This window comes from Calonectris borealis, chromosome 1, assembly GCF_964195595.1.
Source record: "Calonectris borealis chromosome 1, bCalBor7.hap1.2, whole genome shotgun sequence".
Lineage (NCBI taxonomy): Eukaryota > Metazoa > Chordata > Aves > Procellariiformes > Procellariidae > Calonectris > Calonectris borealis.
This window is the reverse complement of record NC_134312.1, coordinates 83771292-83795446: the sequence shown is the minus strand read 5'-3', so window position 1 is coordinate 83795446 and position 24155 is coordinate 83771292. Positions and strand designations below refer to the sequence as shown.

The 24155-nt window shown below is 42.4% G+C and overlaps 1 protein-coding gene across 1 annotated transcript; it reads right to left on the bottom strand.

Moving 5' to 3' along the window:
• Positions 1-261: 261 nt before the first annotated feature.
• Positions 262-21062, bottom strand: LOC142083372 (putative DBH-like monooxygenase protein 2). Its single transcript, XM_075153138.1, has 14 exons — positions 21018-21062; positions 18145-18357; positions 15018-15164; positions 13301-13456; positions 12002-12085; positions 10645-10812; positions 9591-9693; positions 8638-8804; positions 6713-6804; positions 3011-3107; positions 2735-2794; positions 1617-1747; positions 1227-1341; positions 262-501 (listed from the first exon to the last, which is right to left on the bottom strand). The coding sequence occupies exons 1-14, from the start codon at positions 21060-21062 to the stop codon at positions 262-264; spliced, it is 1818 nt and encodes a 605-aa protein (XP_075009239.1).
• Between the last annotated feature and the right edge of the window lie 3093 nt (positions 21063-24155).

Genomic DNA, 24155 nt, shown 5'->3' with positions numbered 1-24155 from the left:
GAGATGACTGTATTCCTGTCTTTACTGCATTATAGTACATTGCTTTTCTGATTTAGAACAAACTATACTAGAAAGTATTTTTTATGAAAATAAAATAACTGCCAATGCCCGTTGAACCTATTTCTTCCAAAGGGAGTCAATTTTCTATTATGTGAGTATCCTCGCATGTTCAGGGCCATCAGATCTGGAATACCCCGCTACCAGGTGGTAATTACAGAGACTTCTTCAGCGGGCCAGTGATCTGTTCTGGTATTCTGCCCCTCACTTCCCATACTCAGAGGCCAAGATAAGCCAAGCAAACACCAGCTGTGTGAGAGAAAGTAGAGGAAGTGAAGCAGTTTCTTTGGTGGTTGATGACTCAGAAGTGCGTACTGCGGTCAAACAAAGATTTGCAGCGGCCCTCAGACCTGGCAGTGAGAGGCGTCCAGAAAGATTGTGACAGGCAGCCCGCTCTGGAATAATAATGTCTCTGACTAGACCAGTCTCGTTTCTCAGGAGTTCCTGGGGATGGAAGGAGAGAGGGAAAAATAAAATTACAGGATCTGTTTTTAAGTTGGGAGCCGCAAGACTCCAGCATAACACTGCAAGTTTTGGATGCGTTTTAGTCAGTTTTCTTGCTGTGTGGATGCATAACTAAGCAGCAGAGAAGCTCTCTGAGAGAGGAGAAGATGGAATCTTGATCCTTTCTCAATGTAAGAGATTTTTTCCCTAATTTACCTTTAAGATGAGTAGGTACTAGACTGATGCACTGAAATACAGCCAGACAAGTAAGAGCCAGGAAGCTATGTCCCATGTATGTGGATTTTCTGGATCATCCTAACTCCCTTTGTACGCACGTTGTCTGAGGGACCTTCAGCACTATTTTATTGCTCATTCTGTCAAAAATGCACTGCCATGGCATCACCCCTTGTTATATTACCAAGACGCAAGAGTGTTTTTCCTCTTTGGAGAAGAATTTTTATCTTTTTAAGTTCAAAGCTAAGTGGTCACTAAATAGTTAGTGGTGACTAACTGTCTTGGACAGTTACTTGCCACTGCAGCCTAAGAGACAGGACTTCATAATTCATGTAATCCCTTTCAGTTCCTATAGCCTTGGATAAGCTGTGAATAGTTGATGTTACTCAAGGTGGTGTGTGTTGGCTCTCTCTCTTAGCTGTGCTTTACTCTTGGAACATCAGAGCCAAGTCCATTTCCTCAACCACAAATTGCTCAGAAGGGGGACTTACATCAATGGTTTTAATGATGACGAATTGATCTGCCTCCTTGGCTGCATGCTCTGCAATTTTGACAGTCTCATTGTTCCAGTCAACAAAGTCCATGGCCATCATTCCTTCCAATGCACTGAGGACAGAATAAGGGGCAATGGGGAGGTGGAGAAGACAAACAATGAGAAGATGAGGAAGGAGGGAAAAAGAAAGGAAGGGGGAAAAAAGATAAAGGAGAAGAGATTGTTCAAGTATCACAGTTGATAGATTCCTGCAACAAGGGAGCTGAGCTTGACATGGCTCTTTCTTCCCTATCAGCAACATTTCATTTTCATTATCTTTTCCTTTTGCCATTCTTCATAGCTACATTTTGCTCTGCTACCTCCAGAAACATGTTAACTCAGGACTCACTCTGAGGCCTCCTGCTTGAGTGCGTGCACAACATGCAAAATATCAGGGTAGCCCATACAACTGGAGATGTTGTTACGAGGGTAGTAGAAGAGGAATGTGAGACACATCTCATTCATGGTGCTTGGCCCACCCTGCAAAGACACAAGGATGACTCAGAGGTCTGCTGAGACACAATGAGGAAACTATTTCTCCTCAGGAAAGCACTCTTGTTCACAGCTCATGCAGATCCTGCCTGGTGAAAAAAAAGGAATTAATTTCTTTGTCTGAGAGTTAGAAACAGAGAATCAAAGTATCCTCACAAGGGTCTGATAAATAGGCTGCTCTGTGGTTTTATAACTTAAATCTACCTATTCTCTCCTTCAGGAAGACTACTGATCCCAAAATCTGAAACTTTGGAAAGTTCAACTAAAATATTCAGGGAATTAACTGAGTGTGACATCCAGATCAGAATTTTTCAGTTGATCCCTATGCTTGGAATGGGCCCAACCAAATCAAACACTGTTGCTCTCTGTGAATATAAACTCTGTAACCCTCTTTAGGTCAAATCTCAGTTTCTTGTGCCCATTTCTAAGTGTAATAACGTCATTAACTCCTCCACATGGCATATGCTCTAAAATAAGTTATGAAGTATGACAATAATTGTTTACATGCTAAGTTCTGCAAAACTGATGCCTGGTCTGAATATGAAGAACAAAAAAGAATGTGTTCATGTTTTGAGAAGTCCAAATCAGATCCAGCTGCCAGATTACATCAGTTTCCGAATTTGACTTCTGCCTGTCTGCTAAATCCGAGTGTTCAGTGATTGAAAACCAACTCAGCTGCAAGTTTCGCTACTTGCACGTGATGTTTTGGTCAAGAGTCAGCTTGTATGGTATTAGATGCAAGATAGCTTTGGGATCTGTACATAAGTAGGAAGGTCTTGCTGGAGAGCTACTCTCCAGCCATGGCGCAACTGTGCAAGGCATGCCTCAGTATGTCTATGATATTGTGTCTGACACAAGAAGCTTTTGCTAGGGACATATTTGCTTGGGGAAGAGATTTTGATGCCAAAAGATTTTGATGGTGATAAACTAATTTTAAAAGCAATGGAAGATTTGTAGGTAGAAAAACAAACTTACAAAAGTACTCTGTGACCGATCCAGTGTCTGAAAGTTGCATTCGACCAGGATCTCATCCCCCTAGGGAACACAGTAGGTCACACTGTCAGAGCCGTACAGGCAAAGCACGCAAAACAACCGATCACGACATGGGGAACCAGGAAACTGTGTGAAAACAACGGGCCATAGCCTGAGGTGGAATGAAGGACAGAATATATCAACGTGCTCTGACATCTCTGGTGCTTGCCAGCTCCCCAGCCTGCCCGCCCATGGCTACATCCCAGAGGCGGAACATACTGATTTGACTATGACGATGTCCTTCATGTTCCGTATCTCCTGCAGACCAAAGTCATACTTATTGTCCTCACAGATGATCACCAGCTGCTCACCATTCCTGGGGAAGACAAACGAGGGGAGAAAGTTATAATGTTTCCAGGGAGGGGTGTGGAATAACTGATTCCTGGATGAAATAAACATAGGCAAGAAAAATCCCCTCCACAAATCATGCCTGATCTCTTTTGTACTGTAACTCACAGAACGTGTTTTCATCGACAGTCAGTCCCAAACATACACTTGAAATTTCTTACCCAACCCTCTCTGGTCTGGAGTCCAAATATGGACTTTTTACATGTTAGTAATTGTTGTGCCTTGAAACTTTCGCCTTTCAGGTGACAGTCTGGGATCCCAGAAGTAAGAATTCCAATACTTGCATTACAAAACACTGTCCTAAATAAGAAGACTCTCTGACCTCTCTATATTCCTTAAGTACAGATTTTTTTTTAAAACAATGTCACTTTATACAGAAACCAATAGCTAGATTCAATGCACCCTGATTAGTTATGTAAACAGATAACCCAAAAAAACCTCGTCAACAGAACTAATAAGTTGGTTCCTTCATAGAATGGAAATTAAAATCTCTCCCAACTTGAGGTTAACATGGTCAGGAGAAAAGAGCCTGGCACATAAATCCATCCAGGATGTGTATAAATTGCACTGTATCTGAATTAACAAAGTTGTGCATAATGAAATGCACAGTTTAAATTCCTCTGACCCTAGCACAGTAGAGTTGGCAGGCTCTTTAGGACCTCCCTTGCAGATGCAGAAGTATCACATGTGGATTCTTCCTTGCTATTTCTACAGTGTTTTGTGATATTGCTTCTCAGGTGGTCTCTGCTCTGCTTGAGTGCTGTTTCTCCATCCTTACAGGTTGGAGTTACAGGTCCTTAGATCTTGCTAAGTACATCCACAGTGCACACTGCAAGGTGCATCAAGGCACCCAGCACACAATCCTTGTGGCACTCATGGCCAGGCCGTCCCAGCAGCTGTTGCACACCCTGCTTGCTTGTTGTAGGCCCACTTTGTGACTGCTGGCAGCTCGGAGCAGGTCAACTGGTAGGCTCATGCTACTTCCAGCTATTTTTTTTATAGAAAAATGGGTTCAGAAGGGAGGAACCTGGCTTAGAGGCCAGGCTTTACAAAAGTTCAAGTCAAGAAGGAAGATGCTCTGTCACATGACACACAGTTTATGTGTACCAGGCGACTTGCAAAAAGAGCAGGAGCCAAAAACTATTGCTATTGTATGGAACAAAATAGCTCTAGCTAAGTCACTCATATGGCTATGTGTGACTTTTGGCCTATGCTGGGGTATTCAGGAATTAACACCTAAAAAGGAGACAGGCCTGCCCCTAAATTGCTATCAAAGATCACAATCTGCTATATTCTGCCAAGGTCAAGCTCCAAAGAGTCTGGGGTCTCCACTAATTGGACAAGGAACTAAGAACAACACAGTTATCCTACATGTTATAGGGGAAATCCCAGAAAAAAAATGGTCACCCCAACTGCTTACTGTACCCAAATCATCTCTGTTCAGAAGGTGTTTCAAACACTTGACCTTCTGCTCTGGAGCCGGTGCTTGAGATGGCTTCAGGACATGGTCCTAGCATGGTAAAGTCTGTAAAGGTCCTTTCTCAGATATATGCTCATCCTAAGTAAATTGAACGGTTGCCTTAGTCCTCTTTAGACTGACCTCAATTGATTCCTAGCAACGAGACAGAACCTTCCATTTTCTTCTGAAGCCTAAGGAAAACTCTCCTGATTATATCACTCCCTGCTACTTGGAGCATGGATTTGGAAGATGCTAGCTAGTGAGACAGAGGGAGGCTCACTCCTCTTCTCTCGCTGTCTAGCATAGCAATCCAAGGGTCAGACCAGTTTGGGCTGGAGATCACTAGCATTGAAACTGAGGGATGGCTTTGAAGCCAATAGGTTTTACTGATGTCTGCTTTGCTCCTTTTCCAAGAGACAACCACATTTGCCAGCTATAATGTGCAACTCCTGAGAGACACAGACAGGCATAATCGGGGAGCAGACATATTCACAATGCACCTTTCAAGTTACAAAAAACACGTTTCTTTAGGTTAGTTATAGCAGACCAAGTTTGTTTCCTAAGGTTCTTAAAAAGTTTTCCCCTGCTTTTGCCATGTCACAGTTAGGCTACAGAGGCTTCTAGATGAGTATTTTGCAGATACCACTGGCCAGCAAGGGGAAAATACCCATCAGAAAGTTGTGTTAGTCCCATGTTTCTGAGATTGCCTTTGAAGGAGCTTCTAGTCACTTGGCCCCATTCCTTCGCATGCTGGGGAGTGGGTAGAGAAGTGCAGGGCCAGGGTGTTTAAACCATGTTTGATTGTAGGGTGCCATTGGTGTTCAACGATAACTGAGGAAGGCCATCTTCAAGGGCAGATGTGCCACTTTGGAACAGCCTAGATTCTTCTGAATGGTATTTCATATGTGTGCTTAGAAGCCAAACTAGACAACATCTGCCCTGCTCATAACTCAGCTTTGCATTAGTTGTGGGGGGCCAGGTACTCTCCTGTCTTCCACAGCTTGCCTACAGTGCAGTTCAGGTTCCCTGCATACCTACACGATCAACTCAGTATGTGTGGAGTCTCTGCAGAGTGAATCAGCATGTGAGGCAGTATGTGAGACAGTGCAGGGGTCTGGGGATTTGGCGTTAAGCACAATCATCTAAGGCAATGCCAAAGTTTCCCCCTGCCATTCGAGATGGGACTCACATCATACCCCAGAGCATGCACCAGCAACGTCATGTAGACAAGCAGGGAACTTGATCTTGAAGGTGTCGCAGTGAGCACTCTAAGTTTAGAGTGTCACTGTGACATCTTGGGCTACATCCATATTGCTAAATACCATAGGATGGTGCATTGTTCTCTGGCTCACTGGCATGGACTAAGTGCGTCTCCCTACAACTGTCTGCAGTGTGGTGCTTGTCTCATGTTGGGTTGTTCTGAAATTAGAAATCTAAGGAGGGGTTAGGCCTTATACCTACACTATGAAGCACTTGGACCTCTGTGATGTCTCTTTGGCCTAAAGCACAATTGTTTTTTAGTTCTGGGTTTTGGGTTTTTTTTCAAATTCTGAGTGGCTGAAGTAGTGTTCAAATGCTATGCTGCAGACCATGATTTGCTATTGTCATAGCTTGAAACTGAGAATTCATGTTTCATGGGCTGTGGTGTGATCAGAGAGTGCATAGGGGTGCTGAAGTTTTTAGTGTGGGAGGATGGTGAAGGAAACTAAACCCAGTGTAGTTTTGCCCATGCGGCCCATTGGAACTGGTACACGCAATCCCCAGAACTGTGCCTGTGTAGCCTCAGCGTGAGTCTGGTTAGCAGGACCAAGCTATGCAAGGGCACTGTCTAGCAGCTGACTAGTGTGAATGAGCAGCAGTCCAGTGCTTGAGCTCACTGCCTGGACCTGTTTTATTTAAGAGGAGGCACGGTCCCGGTCTCATACTCTTTGCTCAGCTGACCCTTCTTTCCCGAGGAGTAGTTCTTTGTACTACAATTCAGACACTGCAGAGTCTCTTGCACTGACAGACAGATGGAGACTAATCTGGGAATATCATTCTCATCCAGTCTAGCCCAAGAGGCAGGGACTGATCCTGTGGCACGGGCAGCAATACTGTGAGTTTGCTTCTCTTACCGGTATTGAACAGCTTTCAGTCCTCTTCCAGCCAGGTGGGTGTGAAGCAAGTAGGCAAAGACATGCATATCTGGAATCGCCATCCCGTTCATCTGCAGTTCAGAATGAAGTAGGTCAGAGCCTGGCAGTCAGAGCTTAGCACTGCGTTTCAGGCCTGCCCATCAAGTCAAAAGCTTGATGGAACTTGTGTAATTGTCAGCTTACTATTTTTTTTTAAAAGGGAGGTTTAAGCCCGTTTCCTCATGTAGGTCACTACTGATTGAAAGGTTGCTCTGGTGAGCCTTTCTGAAAATTGCTTTTCTGGCTTTAGGTACTGTGGCATAGTTGTGTGAGTTTGTGGTATCTCATGCTGGGTACTGTAAGCATATCTTGCTATATCAGCTATGTAAAAAACTAAGACAAGATACAGGAGAGATAATAAGTTAAACATGCAGATACATGAACTTTAAGAAAGAGCAGATAATAGAAAGAGTAAAAGCAGAAATTGTAAGACACTGATCAACAGGCTGTTAAAAGAACCATCAAAATGTAAACCTCAAAAGGTTCAAAGAAAAATCTTTGAAACTTGATGAAAAGACAAAAACCAAGATTACCCCAGGCCTCGTAAGGGGAGCAAATTTATGGGTTGTTTGAGGGGGATTGTGGGACTGTGTAAAACTTATGGGATGTTCTAAGTGGATTGTGAGAATGTGCAAAATTTATTGTGGGATGCTTAGGGAAGAGGTCAAAGGTAGGGAAAGAGAGAAACAAACATGGGAAAATGGAGAGAGGAAGAGGAGAGTCCGGTTGTACTTAAGCAGACTGCTGGTCAGTATGTTTGTCTGACTAAACCTGGTACCTGATCTCTGCAATCTAGACTATCTTATTAAACTCTGTTCCTAATTATTTTCTGTGTGAGTGTGCTCTCTATACTGTGTATATGTGTGTGCCTGTGGTTTTGGAGTGGGATGATCCACCAGGGAACTTCAAGCTAGAAAGACCCAAGGTCCAGGCCAGAGACTGCGTGACACAGCCCTGGACCTGGGCACGGGTGCTGAAAGGACTTATGGTCTGCACCAGAATTTGGAGTGACCAACAAATGTGATTATGTATGGGAGCTGAGTGAACGTGCTTACGGTTATGTTCCTCTAATGAACTTTAAGCCTGATCAGTCAGAGAGGAGGAAGAGAATTGTGTCATTTGTGTTGTCCATGCTCGTGTGGGCGTTGTTCGTGCCTGTGTGGTGCCTGTAAAGGTACTGTACTCCTGTCTGTGTTGATCTGCTGGTGGCCAGCTGAGTCTGCTCTCTGAGTGTGTGTGTTCGGGTGTGGGGGGGTGTCTATATCTTTGGAATTTGCCCCCAGCCCTAGCACCTGCTGGGCCTAGGAAAGGGGAAAGTGGCAACCTCACATCTAGCAGTCCTGGAGGGACCTGTGAATGCCCTGGATCCCACAATCCTTCAGAGCTGATTATTGTTAGCAGCCTCTTGGCTGTGATTTGAGGGATGTTAGACCTCTGCTCTAGAGGTATCCTCTTGACCTGAGAGAGAGCACCACATCCTTCCAGCCTAGTACCTGCCTTCCTACACCAGTACCACACACCTATGGCAGGACAAAGGCCTCTTGCATGTGGTGGAGCAATCTCTCTTGGGGGTCTTGGGAAGTCACTGCATCCCTTGGGTTTTGTTTCCCTTTCACTTAGATGGGGTGAATGGGTATTCGAGCCATGGTTCTGACATGCTTACACAGCTCTGCTAATGCTCTTGGGCCAAATCTTGGGTCTCTGCTGAGCAGTTTTATTGGAATAGATACTCATTTTGCAACATGCAGAAATGGAGGGTAAGACGGCACCCTGCACCAAATGGCTTTTGGACATGTCTAGAGCAAGATGAAAACCCAAAGTGGGAAAGATCAAGAAGGACTTTGTATGGCTTTCCCCACACTCACTTCATCAAACTGGCTGGAATTGCAAAAGCCATAAGATCTGTAGGATTCTGCTCCAGGAGGAATGAAATGCACAGGGAAAGAGAAGATGCCTGTTTGCAGAATCCCCACATCATGTTTCCGTAGCTCTGGAGTATAGTAGATTCGTACCCCTGAGCTGTCGATCAAACCTGTAAAAGAAAAATGACCACTCCTTCAGCAATGTCTCCAGAAACAGCAGAAGTGGGGCCTGAAGCGACAACACATATGGTGTCTCTTTCCCAATCACAGGTTGGGAGCAGGGACAGATTAACAGGAAGACCTAAGCCCTCCACCCTACCCCTGTGGTATGGTCCACTGTAATGTGCAGCCTCAAAGTCATGCAAGGTGCACAGTTGCACAGATCTTCACTCATAGTGCATCTGGATCCAGCCCTGCTTATAGTCTCAGATGATTCCCATAAAATCGCTCCACACTTTTTTTTCCCCTTCTGTAAAATGATAGCAAATACCGTGGTGGCATTCTTCACCATCTGTCATAGGGATTGAGTGCTGGAGGTCATAGTAGAAACCTGAGGTGGTATTATCAGGTTCTCAGGACTTCATCCTGACCCTTGGTACACCTATTTCTCCCACAGCCGCTCTGTCCCTTCCCACTCTGCTCCCTTTTCCCATGATGCCCACATTTCCCTGACGTTTTCCCTGACACTCCTCCTAGTATCACAGCAGGAAGATGTGCTCAGCTTTTTCGATGGTAAGACGTGTCTAATCCAAGCAGATATAACTATCTATGTTTCTAAAGTTAAAGTTCTTCCTGAATGGGAGCCCAGTCCAGTTCTTCTTACTGTGCCGAAGGTGGTACTAAGCAACATGTGGAAGTGTCTCCTGCAGAAGCTGGTTTCTAATGGCCACGTAGGTAGGTCTGAGGCTTCCATCCTGAGGCTGTTCTTTGTCAGACAACTGCCCAGCATTACCCACCTGGTAACAAGTCAAAATTGCTGTAATGGATTTCTAGCCGGATATACTGAGGATCCAAAGGTGTCCCTATGGAAACTCCAGCTTCATCTGGAAATTGATAAGTCTTGTGGAAAGAGGAAGAGGAGGAATAAAGTTATATGAATTAGTTAGCTTTTAACACTTCTCTGTTGTTTCTTGATTGAAAACTTACAAAAAGAAAGCTTTTATTTTCTTGCATCTCTGAATATTTATTGAGACATTGTTAGAAATCAAAATGTTGGGGGAAATTCTGCCAGTTCCATTTCTTTTCCTTCTGAATCAGAACAAGGAAGAATTTTCAAAATTTATTTTTTAATTTATCCTTTTGATTGGTTTCATTTTTATTTTTATACTATTTTTAATAGGAAATGGTTATAGTATGTGTATACTTCTGCAGCAAATTTCATATCAGTATTGGCACTGCATAATATAAAATCTGAATAAAATTAATATAAGGGTTTTGTCCAAAACTTACCTCCTTCCTCTCTCCATCCCCATGTACATGCATACTATAGAAATACAAAATACATTTTGCTCTGAAAGGCAAAGTGACCATCACAAGATAAATGCTAAAATTTGTGCAGCACTGACTACTAAGTAGGCCACTCAGCCACAAGCACCTATTTCACTGAACTTTTAATTTTACTCTGCTGAAAAAGAAGCAGAGCTAGTAGAAAAAAAAGCAGAAAGTAGGTACACTTCTTTCTGTTATGCAAGACTAGCACAAGGAGATTTTTGTGCAATTAATGGCAACATTATCAAAAGGTCAGAACGAAAGCCTTCCTATGTGACATATAAAACTTGTTTAATGCAGGTATGCTGATAACATACACACATATGCAGGGTATTGACAACTACGTAGAAATCACCACTATCACTTGATGCAGCAGAAGTAGACTTGAGTGGGGACAGTATGGGGAAACTTCCCCAGTTTGGTTGGCCCTGCAGGACTGTGGGGTCTTACTGGACAAGCTGACAACAAGGTACTACTGTTCGTAAAAAGAAATGGGGAAGGGAATGGGCCCTGCAGACTCACCTCTCCTCCAACAGCCCAGCCCATAAGCACCTGAGAGCACAGGGAAAAATCTGGATTGGCTCCATAGCAATCATCTATGCCACTGGGTAACACGCTGGCATTGCCACAGCCGTAAATAAGAATATGATGAACCAAGGTTATGTTGTGGGGTGTTATTAGAGGATCGAACTGTAACCAATAGAAAGAGCAAACAAAAGTTATTGTCAACCCTAAAATATTTCTTTCTCAGGCAACCAGAAAGAGCAGTTAACCATAGCTTAGGCAAACAGATAGAATCTGATTTGCAAAATGGATGGTAAACTGGGTGATTTATCTACTCACTTCGGTATGCACCCAGCAGAGTCCATTTTTCCAGAACGGATTTGCATCTTCCTATAAAGCACATCCCCTTAATCAGAATCACAGGGGTGTCTATTTGACCTGTTATGCTGGGCAGTTGTGGCTCCAGACTAGAAATGTAAATAGTTTACCTCATACACCATTTTCTTGGCTGCAAAGCAAGATAAGGGACCTTGATCTCAGGTTCACTATAATTCACTGCTCCCTCAGTTGTGCCAAAAGTACTATAATCAAGACAGTTTAAAATAAACCCCGCAAATAACCTGGATCTGTTCATTAATCACTGAACTTCTTAGCAGCACTGATGAGATCAGGCCTCAAAATCCTGATGTTACTACAAGAACTGATTAAAGCTCCTGAGTTTATTCTGTAGGATTACCTGTCAAATTCTTTTTTCCTGTCCATGGAAATTCTTCCTTATGAAATTTTGCCTTATGCCATTGGAGTGGAACATCTGCTTTTAAACCTTCAAAACCCACAAAACTAAGAAGGGTCGCTTGACCTTGAAGCAAAGTTATCTTAATTTCAGAAGTAAATTAGGCTTGCTTTGGAAAGTTCCTGTTTCTTTATTTTGCTCTTCTTTTTTGCATATTGAATCTTGAAAACAGGACTGCAAAAATGTTAGTTTTGCTTTTTACACAAATATTGTTAGCAATTCCAAGAACAAAGGCAAAAGTCCTTTCAAATATAGAAAATTCTGGAGGCTCCTTTTGCTCTCAAAGTTACCAGTAGGTAACATGACCTGAGCTCGCTACACTGAGACATCAGGCTTGTAGCAAGGTTTCTTCAGGTGTGATGTACATAAAGGCAAAGGTACTTCCAAAGCTAGAAACAAGACAGAGTTTATCTCCACACAAGCCAGACAAATTAGTTAGCTCATCCCAATGGCAGTGAAAGACAGATGGAATGCTCCCAAATTTATACCAAAATGCTGTAAAAGACAGACTTGTACACATGATTGAAGAAGCAAGTCTGTCCTGTCCTGTTCTTTCCCCAGTAATAGAGCCTGCAAGTTTACCTTGTAGATATGGTGCTTCTGCTTGACCATGGGCAGTGGGATAAATTTACAGGCATACTTGGTTTCTTCAACTGGAACAGCAAACTGGAAAAGAAATAGAGACACGAGTGACCCGAAGGTTCCCTGACAACTCAATAATGTGCACAGGGAACTGGAGAAGCCAAAGGGAGGCAGTGCAAGGAGAAGTGGAGGGGGCAGGAAGGCTGATGCATTCAGCAAGCGTCTAATCGGGTTTTGGTTGCAATGAGTGAGAAGATTAAAGGGTCAAGAAGACGAAACTGTATTCTGGTGTAGGTAAACACATTTGTCAGCTCCACCAGGTCTTAAATCCTTTTTCTTTCAGATTTTTTCTGTATTTTTTCCAAAAGGGAATTGCATTACTAATTTGCCTCTTGTAACATGAACCGAGCATAGGAAATGTCCATTCGGTTCAATCCACGTTTTTAATTGCCGGTTTTCTGGAGTCACAAGCACAACACATGATAGCACTAATCCCACAAATCTTTACATAAAAATAATGCCTTCTTTACTATGGAATATTGCCCACACTGATCAGCAGATGCTGCTGCGCCTTGAGTGAGTGCTGACTGTGTGGGCTGATGCTGTTTAAAGAAGGAAGGTGTTAATGCAATACCACACTGAGCTGGTACTTTTGGACTCCATTTGACAAGGATGGCGCATGTACCATGAGGTGATGCTAATGGGGGGCTCCAGCTCTCCTGGTAAATTCTTATAGCTGACACTGAGATGCTGCATAAGTTAATACTGGAGGCAGTGCACACAGTAGTGTGTATTGCATTTTCTGAGCTCTTAGCCAGACTTGTCACAAAGCATTTAAATGTATTTCCATTATTTCTTTTCTCTGTGATATGGTGTAGTTCCCACAAAACTAAGATGGGAATCAGTAAATATCTTCAGTATATTATAGATATTTTTCTGTGGGTCTCCATGGATGGGACAATAGACCTGTATACATACATGCCTGAGTTAATAATTATATTGCAATTCAATAGCACCACAGCCTGTCTTTGGCTCCTTAAACTCTAGTCAAGGGAACAGGCTGCACCTTACAGCATTTTCCTAACAAATAAGCCCTTTACCCTCCACACAGCAAGCCTTCCCTTTCCACTTCATTCCTACTCTTGCCAGCTCTATTTGCATGTTTCAAAGATCAGTCATGTCCATTTCTTGACCTGTGCAATCCAAACCTCCAGCATGGGCATGGTCAACTTTGCAAAAAAAGGAGGAAGAAAGGGAAATTTTTTAACATGCCAAGTAAAGCTCTTGTCCAATACTTACATTGTTCAACCTCAGGTCATAGGTGAAGAATATTTTGGGGTCAGTTGATGGGCTTCTGAACCTCAGCAAGAAAAGGGACTTGGAAAATATTTGGCCTTTAAAGAATGGGACTGTGTCATCAGTACCAAAGGCAGCAACGAGGCGTGCTGTGTCTACCTGTAATGGGAGTGTTTAATTGGAAACTCTCCTTCATTCCTTCCCATCAACCACACACACAGGTATTCACCCCACATCACATGCCTTATACCACTACACATGTATTAAAACACGATCCACATACTAACCATATGCAATGAAAAGTAATCTAAAATAATATGACTGTGTGTATTTGGTATGTACCCAGACACTCAGACAATACGTCAGAACACACAACAGAAAGTAAGCAGTTTAACACACAAGATTTGTCTTGGCCAGACACAGACATGATATTTTTTTCCCAAAGAGAGGGTGCTGGCTAGAAAAGACCTAGGAAAGCTGTACCCACTGTAATTTCACACACATTATTGAAACATGCATGGATTTAAAGTGTTGGTATGTGAAATAAAAGAAAGCTGGGAAAAAGCTGTAAGGGATTTGATAAGATTTCAGAACCTGCATCCTTTTGTGTTTAAACATTTAGATGCTGAGTGTCTGGATTCTAGCTGTGGGAGCTGTACAATGGTGCTAAAGATTGGATTTTCAGATCTTTGCATATCCTAGAGCAAGCAGATGCAGTTCATTTGTCTGTATATACTGTTAATGCTCTTTGGGCGATTTTTACAAAGAATTACTAAGGGACTTACACAAAAAGCTAACAAAACTGTAGTCCCCTGATTCCCCACTAGCAGCTACTGTCGAGCATGAATGCACTCAATGATCCACCTGCATCTGCCCCATGGACAGCAGCAGCCATGGAACTCTGTAGGTTCTTCCCATTCAGAATGGGATTATATTTCTTTCAGTTAGTAAAGGTCATTAAGAAGGTTTGTGACTACAAAGGCATCTATCCAGTCATTTGCACATGTATTTGAACTCTGGAAAAATGGTGAATGCACACCCTAATTCTGGACAAACATTTTTGAGTGGGCTAAGCCTTGGATAATGCTGATTTACCCAGAGGTCCCTCAAGTAAAGGTGAAACAGTGTAAACACTGTTTAATATGCAGAGTTCTGAAACGGTGTGCATTACTGTGCTTGTGAACTTTGGCAAAGCATATTTTTGAAAAATCTCTGACTTAAAATACCGGTTTGGGTTGGCCAAGTTTTTAATGTCAGTCAATACCAGTATGAAGCTCTTCCAAGAGAGAAGGACCGAGATTATCAAAGCATTCTGAATTTTCTAAACATAATTCTTACCGAAATACTGCCTTATATTAGGCACATAAAAACCGTATATCCCATACTAGATTGTTTTTTATATGTGGCAAACAAGACAGAGACAGAGAAATGAGCAAAATTTTGAAGAGCTGTGTTCAAGCTTAAGAAAATGTTGAGATTTATATCTTCCCTATTCTTTGATGGAAAACATTGTAAAAAACATCAAATACATCAATATAGTGCCCTTGAAATGGGCATTATAAATGTGGCCGTAGGGTCCCATATTTTTCTGTATATTCCTCTTATTGTACTGTTGTGATAAAAACCTGTCATTCTCAGATCTGATCCTAGGGATCTGGGAATACAGTGGGACATGAAAGCAGGTTTTTTGGGATGTTGCTTCAGCAGTCCCCTGTCTTACTGTGATATCCAGGTCGTTTGGGTCACATGTCCGGAGGTGGCGTTTGAACAGCATGGTGGTGGAGGTCTCATTCTCTGTCACTGACAGCAGTTGGTAGTCCTGGCTCTCATCTTCCTCAAGGGTTTCCTCATCTACCACATGACAATCCTGGAAAAGGAACAGTGGTCAAAGCCATAGAAAGAAGAGAAGAGCTTCCTACACTCCGAGAAGTCATGTTTCCATGTAATGCTGGTGGGACCTGGAATCAAAGCATTTCATTCTCCAAAAAAGCTTCTCTGCTTTCACTGGTGATTTCCACAAACCAGTCGAAGAGAAGTCACAGCCAGTCCCTGCTATATCCAGCTGCTCAAGGAAAGAGCAGCCCCTGGGTCCCATCACCCAGAGCATGGCCTGGATAGGATGGATCCTAGAGGATCTTCCCTGCTCCCTGAGTGACCTGCTCATTTTGGCACATCTGGCTCAACCACACAGGGTGGGAAGTAAAATAACCTACTACAGAGGTAGTTCAAAAGTAAAATATTTTGGGCCTACCAAAGCTTCTACTTTAACTCTTTGGTTTTCCATACCACCTGGAACCTGGGCCTGGTTATGGATGCTAAGCTCTCCTAGAAACTACAAGCTGACCAATGGCTTTAGCAGCATAGGCATTGTGAAAAAGACAAATAATGCATGACTGAGGTAATCAAATGCAATTGTTACTCCGTAAAAAGGCACAGAAACGTGAGGCAGAGTTTGAGAAGCATCTAAATGTCTAGTTCCTGTAGAAATCTCACTGGGAACAGAATGGGCCACAATAACTGCTGCTATGAAAATACGAGGTGAAAAGGTGGGACTGTGGAAAGGGAAGAAGAATAAAAAGGAATAAAGCTCCAAGTTGACTGACTGAGATCACATCATATTTTTCTGGCAAAGGAGTTCAAATGACCAGAAATGAGAAGGCAGTGGCTGCAGACGTGATGAAAATCTCTCAAAGAGAAACCTGAAACATAATAAAGCAAATGTCTCCCTAATGTACAGCTGTTAAGTGCTACACTGACAAGTTTTGCTGCAGTACTCAACTTTGGAGGGATAGAAGAGAAGAGAAAAATTTTACCAGACAACAGTCTGGTCAAGGAAGAATATTTTTATGTGAAATCCTTCCTGATATTTTTCCTCCCATCTCTGTTCCTTTAAGTGATTATTTCAAAACCTGCTTACAGCTTTTGCTAAATTTCCCAGTATCTCCTCTAACATTCTTTCTTCTTATTGAATTTATCCATGGAGTTGGACTTTCAGAATACTCTAAACAGTTTTTCTGTAACCCAAATGATGAACTTACAGAGGGACATATCATAGTTTGAAAATACAGCTTTTGTTTAGCTACTATTTTGAAATACCTGTTGCACTCTTTCATTAAAAGATCAAAGTTCAAAGATAAGTAGTCTGCAGATGAGCTACTTTGAAATAAATAAAATATTTAAAATTAAATACACCTTATGAAAGAGGAAGGCAGTGAACAGCTGAAAAAACGCTGCACCTTTGTGAAAACAAGCCTTTTTTGCTAGTTTTTCACGCATTGGACATTACTCAGGTGATGATTTTGTTATGGTTGTAGTAAAAAGGAAAATTAAAACAAAAACCAAGGATGTGAGAGAGAGAGGGTTAGAAGGAAGAACGCAGATGGAAAAAACTACTTAAAGTCCATTTACAGTAACTAGCATATTTTTCCTTCAAACTGTCTGTTCCATGGGTTCAGTAGATGTGATACAGTGCCTACTGAGCAAATGTGGATTTTTGTGGTCGTTAAATGTGTTAGCTTAGTGGAATGTCTCTAGACCTAAATAATTGGGAGATATTTCCTGATATGTAAAAGAGTTGAAAAGAACTAAAACTTTTGTAGGACCAAAATTATTTTCTAATGTAAACAAAGAGTTTCAGCTACCAATGCAGAAAAACATTGAAAATGTTAAATATCTCTTTTGAAAATAATGGAATGTTTAATATTTTTGAAACCAAACCCTTAATTTTTTCCTTTCAGGATGTTCTTTTAACAGAAAATAAATGCTTTAGTTTTACCCTAAATAACTTTTTAAAAAATCATTATTAAAGAATAAAGAACAAGCGTTTCTTCTAAATTGATGATAATTTTTTTTCCTGTGGTCATTCACAGCCAAAAATACCCTGTCACAATCACAAAAAGATTTCAAAACTTGGTATTTCAAGAGCGGTTTTGCAACCACCTCACCCCCTTCAAAGTTCATATATTTTAGACAAGTACCAAGACATATTTCATGCAAAACACATTTTACTGATGTGTGAAAAGGGAACTGAAAACAGCTGAACAAAATAAAACCGCTGTGACTGGCAAACACTTCATCAGTGTAAACGCTTTTTCTTTCTGTATCAGAATAACATTAAACTGCCTGTTTCTCTTTCACGGTTAAAACAAAACAAAACAAAACAACAGCCTGGTTTTGTATTTAGCACCTTCAGTGGCATTTTGTTCCTCTAAACTCCAGCTGTTTTAACATCAGGCATCTATCCTTAGTGGTTGCCTTTACAGACAATTTTAAAAACAGCAAGTCCCAAGGATGTCCTATCCTATTCCTAAGGGAGACATTTAAGACCCTCAAGAAGAAGCAACCTTTGGAGGGGAACACACGTCTCCACTTACTACAGAAGAAACCAAGTAAATTAACCTTTAAAGAGCTTCAGTGAGGGAAAACGGGAAGTTTCACATCTGACTCCCACCTGAACTGACCTCTGGTTTGGATGAATCAGAAGTTACACTCCCAGCAGCCTCTTCTATGTTCATGGCAAGTGATTGCTTCAGTCATAGCTAATAGGTTCTGGCTGTGGTTTTGACTTGCAGGTGGGATCAGTTTATTTGCCTAAACAACATCGTCTAGTGCCATCTGGGATACCATAGGGTATCTCAGGTATCTGTTATGGGGCTAGCAGGCATGACACAGGATCTCCAGAAGACCTGGGCTCTTCTGGACTGTCAGTCAGAGGCCATGACAACTAAGGATCTCAAATGGCCTTGGACATCTATCTTTAGCCAGTTGAGCCCCTATGCTTTCAAGCCAATATACTTGGAGCATGACCCTTGGCAAAGGGGGATGCAGATGAAGTCTTTTCAACTTACAGAGAAGTAGATGCTGCCATTTGGGAAGACACCTCCTATCACAATGTCAGATCCAGGCAACTCTCCATGAGAGCTGAATCCAAATGCCACCCAGCCAGTTGTATGGACCTGCAGCTCAAACGTCATCAGCTCCTGTTCGTCATGGTCCCAGCGGAGGTAGACCATCTTTGAAGGATCCAGGAAGATGGAGAAACGCAGTGGTGGAGGTGCAGGCTGACCAGAACAAAAGCATGGGAGGAACAAGAGGAAGAGCATACCCTTGATTCTTGATAAGAGAACTGCCATCATCAGCAGGACCAGTGCAGTTTCTGAGTCTTGCTGATACCTTGGGCAGCTGTTCTGCTACGAGGGGCCCAGTTTATATGGAAGGGCATGAGGCTGGGCCTATTGCCAAAAAGGAGGAGTGGAAACCAACTGTTCTATATCCAATTTAACATGTAGGAAAGATCAACACTTTACATAATATGGCTGGCACCCTGCCTCAGTGAAACCGTACCAGGCCATCCCATATATATCCTAAAACATTTTTAAGAGCTGTTTTGTACTACACAACCAAAAAAGGCATCAAAGTGTTTACCTCCTGCCTAGTACTCCTTAGGGTGGGTGAATGCTGGCTCTCCTCACTAAGGAAAAGGGGCTAAAATGCCACCCTATTGGCTGGTGTGATGATTATTGGCAAGTTTGTTGGGAATGGGCTGGTGAGTCTTGGTGCCATGGCTTATCAGAGGAAGCTACTGTGGCACATAAGGGCTGGACTGTAGTGGTATAGTAGAGTAAGAAAAATGCCTTTGCTCCGTGCACTATACCTTGGTGGGAATGAGTAGAAGGAGAAAAGGGCATCATCTGTTGCCCTGCCTAAGACCTTTCAGCATAATGATATGAAAAACAAAGAGCCTCAGCAGGTTTCCAACCGGTTCTGCCAGGAAGTGCCTTGTGCATCTCATCTCCAATTTGCCCAGTTGCATAATCCACTACAAAACATAGCCCGGGTCTGTGGATTTTAAAGGACACGGTAGTTTATTCCTATTTACTTGCTAGGAAAGCCTAGAAAAGCTCATTTGTATTAATCTTCCGAGACAAGTGCTTGCAGAACAGATGAGTAACAGAGAAGGAGAGATATCTAATCTGATCTTCAGGGACAGGGCTTAAACAGATCAAATTCCATATAGATTGCTTGAATCCCAGGTTACTTTGTCGACAGTCCTGCTGTAGACAGCAAGTATATTTGTGGTTTCTTTTGTGAATTATGTAATACAATGCCAACATTTTAAATTCTCTCTGCTCCAGAGAGGCCCAAGACACTCACTGTTCTAGGGGCGCTAGGCAGAGCTGAGGGATACGGTAATGAAAAGTGAGTATTTCAAGGCTAGGACAGCACAGGGATATCAGAACTGAGGGACTTCAGCCCCTCTGTGGGGAGAACCAAAGACAGAATTAATGATGAAGGGGGGAGGGAAAAAGGGAAGGGAATCTGCATGGTTGCATTAGGGTGCTTTGCAGAGCTGCTGCTGCGAGAAATTTTCACCGTTGCTAGTTCTCCACTCTTTTAAGCAGAAAATCCCTTTCTCACATGGAGAGGAGCGTGAGATTAGGAAATGCAACTGAGACGCTGCTGGAAGACATGACTATCCTGGGATTACAAGGAGGGATGGTTTAGCTGTGTGACAAAGATTAAATTGCATGGTTTCTTTGATGGAGCAGGATGTGGTGTTTGCATGCCACTGCTGAGGGGCGGGGGAGAGAGATCCAGGAACAGGAAGATACCACAGATTGGCAGTGAGCAACATGCCAAAGAAGATTATAAAATTATAGATGACCTGAGTAGAGGAATGAAGATAAAACCCCTTCCTTTAGAAAACTAAGTGCTCATACAGGATCCAAGTGTGAAAAGAAAGAGGAGGATCAGAACCATGGGGTGCAACAGCACTTTTGAGGGTCTGCCTCATGTGGCAGACGGAGACACCCAGAGAGACGAGGAAAGCAGTGATGTTTCACTGTGTTTTCTCTTTGCGGATTACGACGATGTGCAACAAACTCGGGAGATGAAGAAGAATGAAATTGTTATGCCCAGTACTCTTTGGAAACAACCCTGAAAACTCCACTGATGAAACCTTTTGCTGGCAGCACACACATTCCAACTCCAGCCAACTCCAACCCCTATATCTCCCCAGCTCAACAACTCCCTGTTGCAGTGCAGCGTAGAAAGCATAAGATTCCTGTTACAACCAGTTGAAGCAATGTCAGTATTTAATTTCACAATATTTGACCTTCTGTTGAGGTCACCTGACACCTTTGCTTGTTCTTTTAGGCCAATTTTTAATGAAATACTGCATTTTACAATTAAAAAAAAGTCACAGAGTCTTGTTTTAGAAATGTGGAAAGAGATGCAACCTTCACCCCAAAGACTGCAAGCTGTCAAAATTGGATTTCCAGTCAAAGGCATTTATTTAGGTAGCCTTCATGATCAGTGGCAGAGGGAGCCTAGACTAACTTAGAGCAAACAACTCGTTTTCAAATTACTTAAGTGACATGGAATGAATCCAGAATGCAGCATTTCTATACCCTTTAAATTTCTTCTCATTTTTTTAGTATAAAGCTAATCACTCGTTTCGATACATTCAGTTCTAATCCCCCCAAACTCAAATTTAGTGTGAAAAACCTCAAAATCTTGCTGAAGATTAGCTATGAGACTTTTAGGGAAGGATTTATTTTGAGAGTAACGTGCCTAGATATATAGAGGTCTAAACATATACTGGTGCATCCCTATTCATAAACTGTCAGTGGAACCCTGAATTAAGAGACCTAATTCAGTTGCCCACACATAGGTGTCTAGTGCCATCTGAGATGCCCGCTTGTATTTCACCTGGCCTCACCTGCTGCTCCAGGAGGGCATGGGTTTCCTGCCATGCCTGTCTCATCTCTGTCAGCTCTGTGTGGATATCTTCAGTCACTAGGCCATCTAAAATAGCTATTTATGTATATGTTAAGACAAGAGATTCATGCCTGTAGTGACAATAAAAAGCCTGGACAACAGATTTATATCTCCTCAAAATGAGGGATTGATGAGGGAGAAAGGCAGCATTTGAAGAACATTCTGCCAGTGTTCATGTGTAAGGATAGTTAAAGGAGCCTACCTCCAACAATGCTGACACTTCTGCTGTGATGGATGATAGGAACAAAACTAAATATTGCTGTTTAAAATGGTTTAAATTACGATTTTCTGACTTCATCCTGCATTTTTTCAAGTTATTAAGCAACACTGCTCTGCACCTATGCTCAGACTAAGATTAAAATTTACTTTTTTCTTTACTTTTTGTGTTTGTTTTTTTGGGGGGGGGGAAATATGGAAGTTATGGAAGTATGCTATATTTTGGTTTATAGCAAAATGGTAGGAAGACCTTTGCCTGTTAGACAATACAGGGAACAATAGTAAAAGCAGCAGAGTCAGTCACCTATTTTTCAAATGAAATATTTTTCTCCAAAAATGTGGACTTACTGAAACCACAGCTTTTCACATAGACATACCACACTGCCAACAGTTTGTCGGGAAGGCTTTCAGTTCCAGGTGGAATTAGGGACTGAAAAAAAGATAAAAAGAAACAACTGCCCAAAGGAACTAATAAGAAAGGACATTTGGTACATTGATATCCAGCTTCTGGACCATGTGTTGTATTTGGAGCAAGGCTTGAAGCTGAACCCTGTATCTCAAGTCAATACACAGTCAACAGAATATCCGCTATTTTAGCATTGGTTCATTACCCTCCTTTAAAAGGTCTTAGCTGTATTATCCAAGAAGACGACGTTAATGAAAGGCAAGTGAAAGGACAGTGGCAAAGGGAATGCCCTGGGTCAAAATGAATGGGTTGTAAGCATTGGCAAGAAGCAGGGGGTGTCAGTGGGGGAATCCAGGTTTTCAACACTAGAACAAGTGCAGGCAGCTCAACTCTGTGCCTCACGCCCAAAACAAGGTTTGCTTGATAGAACTTGTAACAGTGCTTGCAATAATTATAACTATCCTATTCTCTGGACAAGGCATATTGGTAGAGTGCAAGTGTGTAGGTTAGTGGTGTATTGGCTTATCTGCTGACATGGGCAGAAGCAAGGCTGCATTAGAGAATTTGCTAACTTTGTTTCCCGATTCTCAGCAGTTAGGTTTCATGTATGACAAACACTTCTTGTCCCTTCCCATCTCCATCCTTCTCAATGACTGTGTCCTCTAGAAGACCTTAAGGCAATGCAGGACTACTTTCATTTGGGAAATGCATTATGTTGCAATATGTTGCACTATGAGCTGCTGCAGTTTAGATTGCTACGCGTTGCAATGTGGTGCACAGTACTATATCATACTGAGATGGGTGAAACTCCCTTATAAGATATTGTATGATATGTTATTATATTATGCTCACTATTTGAAGTAAAATTACCAGCAGGTTTAAAAAGGACTGGAGACGGATACCCAGACAGATAGGCTAACAGAGTGACAACTTGAACGTTTGTTAGCCAGGCTAAAAATATCCTTGCATTCAGCACCACACATTGCTGCACTTCTTTGACAGCCTTCCTTTTCCATGTTTAGATCCATCCCAGATCCTCTAGGTTTCAGAAAACTGTAGACTTTGTCAAAGATGGTGCCAAGCTGACTTACTTTTTGCCACACACCTGCAGGACTGCTTCTGCCAAATCATATGGGGAGGCCGTAGCAATCAGAGGAGATACAGGCTCCTCATTGGGTAAAGCATGCAGTCCCGAAGGAAAGGTGCTGGCAGAGATTTTTTCATGAGCTGCCTTGTGAAAGGACTTCACCTTTGCTTAACATAATTTTTCAGCTCTTTCACTACTGGCTTGTTTTCCCATTGCAGTGTTGCACAAACACTCCTGTTCCTGCAGTCATCCCACTGTAGTGGTGAAAAGCCCTCTCTCTTCACAGGCTGAAAATCTTGGATGCTCAGAACAAAACTCTGAGGACAGAGCGGGGATCATTTTCTTTATATTAAGTAATTTGCGTATTGGGCTAGGAAGGAAAGAGACAGTACAAGAGCATGTGAGGGATATTTAGGGAAGGGGGAATTGTAGGACTGTAGTACTTTTGCCCCCTTTCCCTTCCCAAGCTTCAAAGGGGTGACAGAAGTACTGTTGAAGGCAGGGGCATCATAGGTTATGGATAAAGGTCTTTCGGAACAGATATAAACAATGCAGTGTCTGCCTAGTCATTTTGCTGACAGACTTGTCGTTTGAAAGCTAAGAGCACTGGGAAGGATAGAGGGTCAAAGACAACCAGTTCCCAGGCTGACAAATTGGCTTTTGCTGTCTCACATAACAAATAGGAGGGCACATGCATACCTATAGCCGCAGAAATTTATGCCTGCTGATAAACCCTTGCACTGTAGACCAGGAGTAATCAGGAGGGTCTCTGCTTGTGGAGGTCACAAGCAGGCAGCAAAACCAGAGATTCTTTTCTAGCAGAAGGACCATGAGAGGAAGTGAAGAAATTGTCTGAGCAGTGCGTTGTCTGGAAATATGCTTGGAACGGTGAGAGTGGAAAGTGTCCCCTGCCGTGTGAGTCTGGCCATGCCCCAGGAAGCAGGAACCCATCTATCTCCCACACAAACACACAGGATCCCACTAAAGAAACTCTTGATTATTATTGCTTGTTTCTTCCTAGCAGAAGCAACAATTCAGTCAATGGTCAACCTTTTGGATGTGAAGAACTGGCAGTTTTAATGTGCTTAAATGATAAAGAGTGACTGTAACAACTTTTTTATTATTATTATTGTGCAATCTAGTTCCCTGTGTATAATCTGCATTATGTCCACCCCATTCAGTGCAGTGACATGTGGATACCGGTGCTGATACAAAGAAGGTCCAGTCAAGTAAAAGATAAGATTGGGTGTTTCATTGGAAATAATTCTTAGTGCTTTGTCTGTTAAACAAGTGACTGGTTCTCACAGCATGCAAGTAATATCCTTGGAGCATGAGGTCACTGAGCTGACCGTTGGGAAAGATTTACTTCT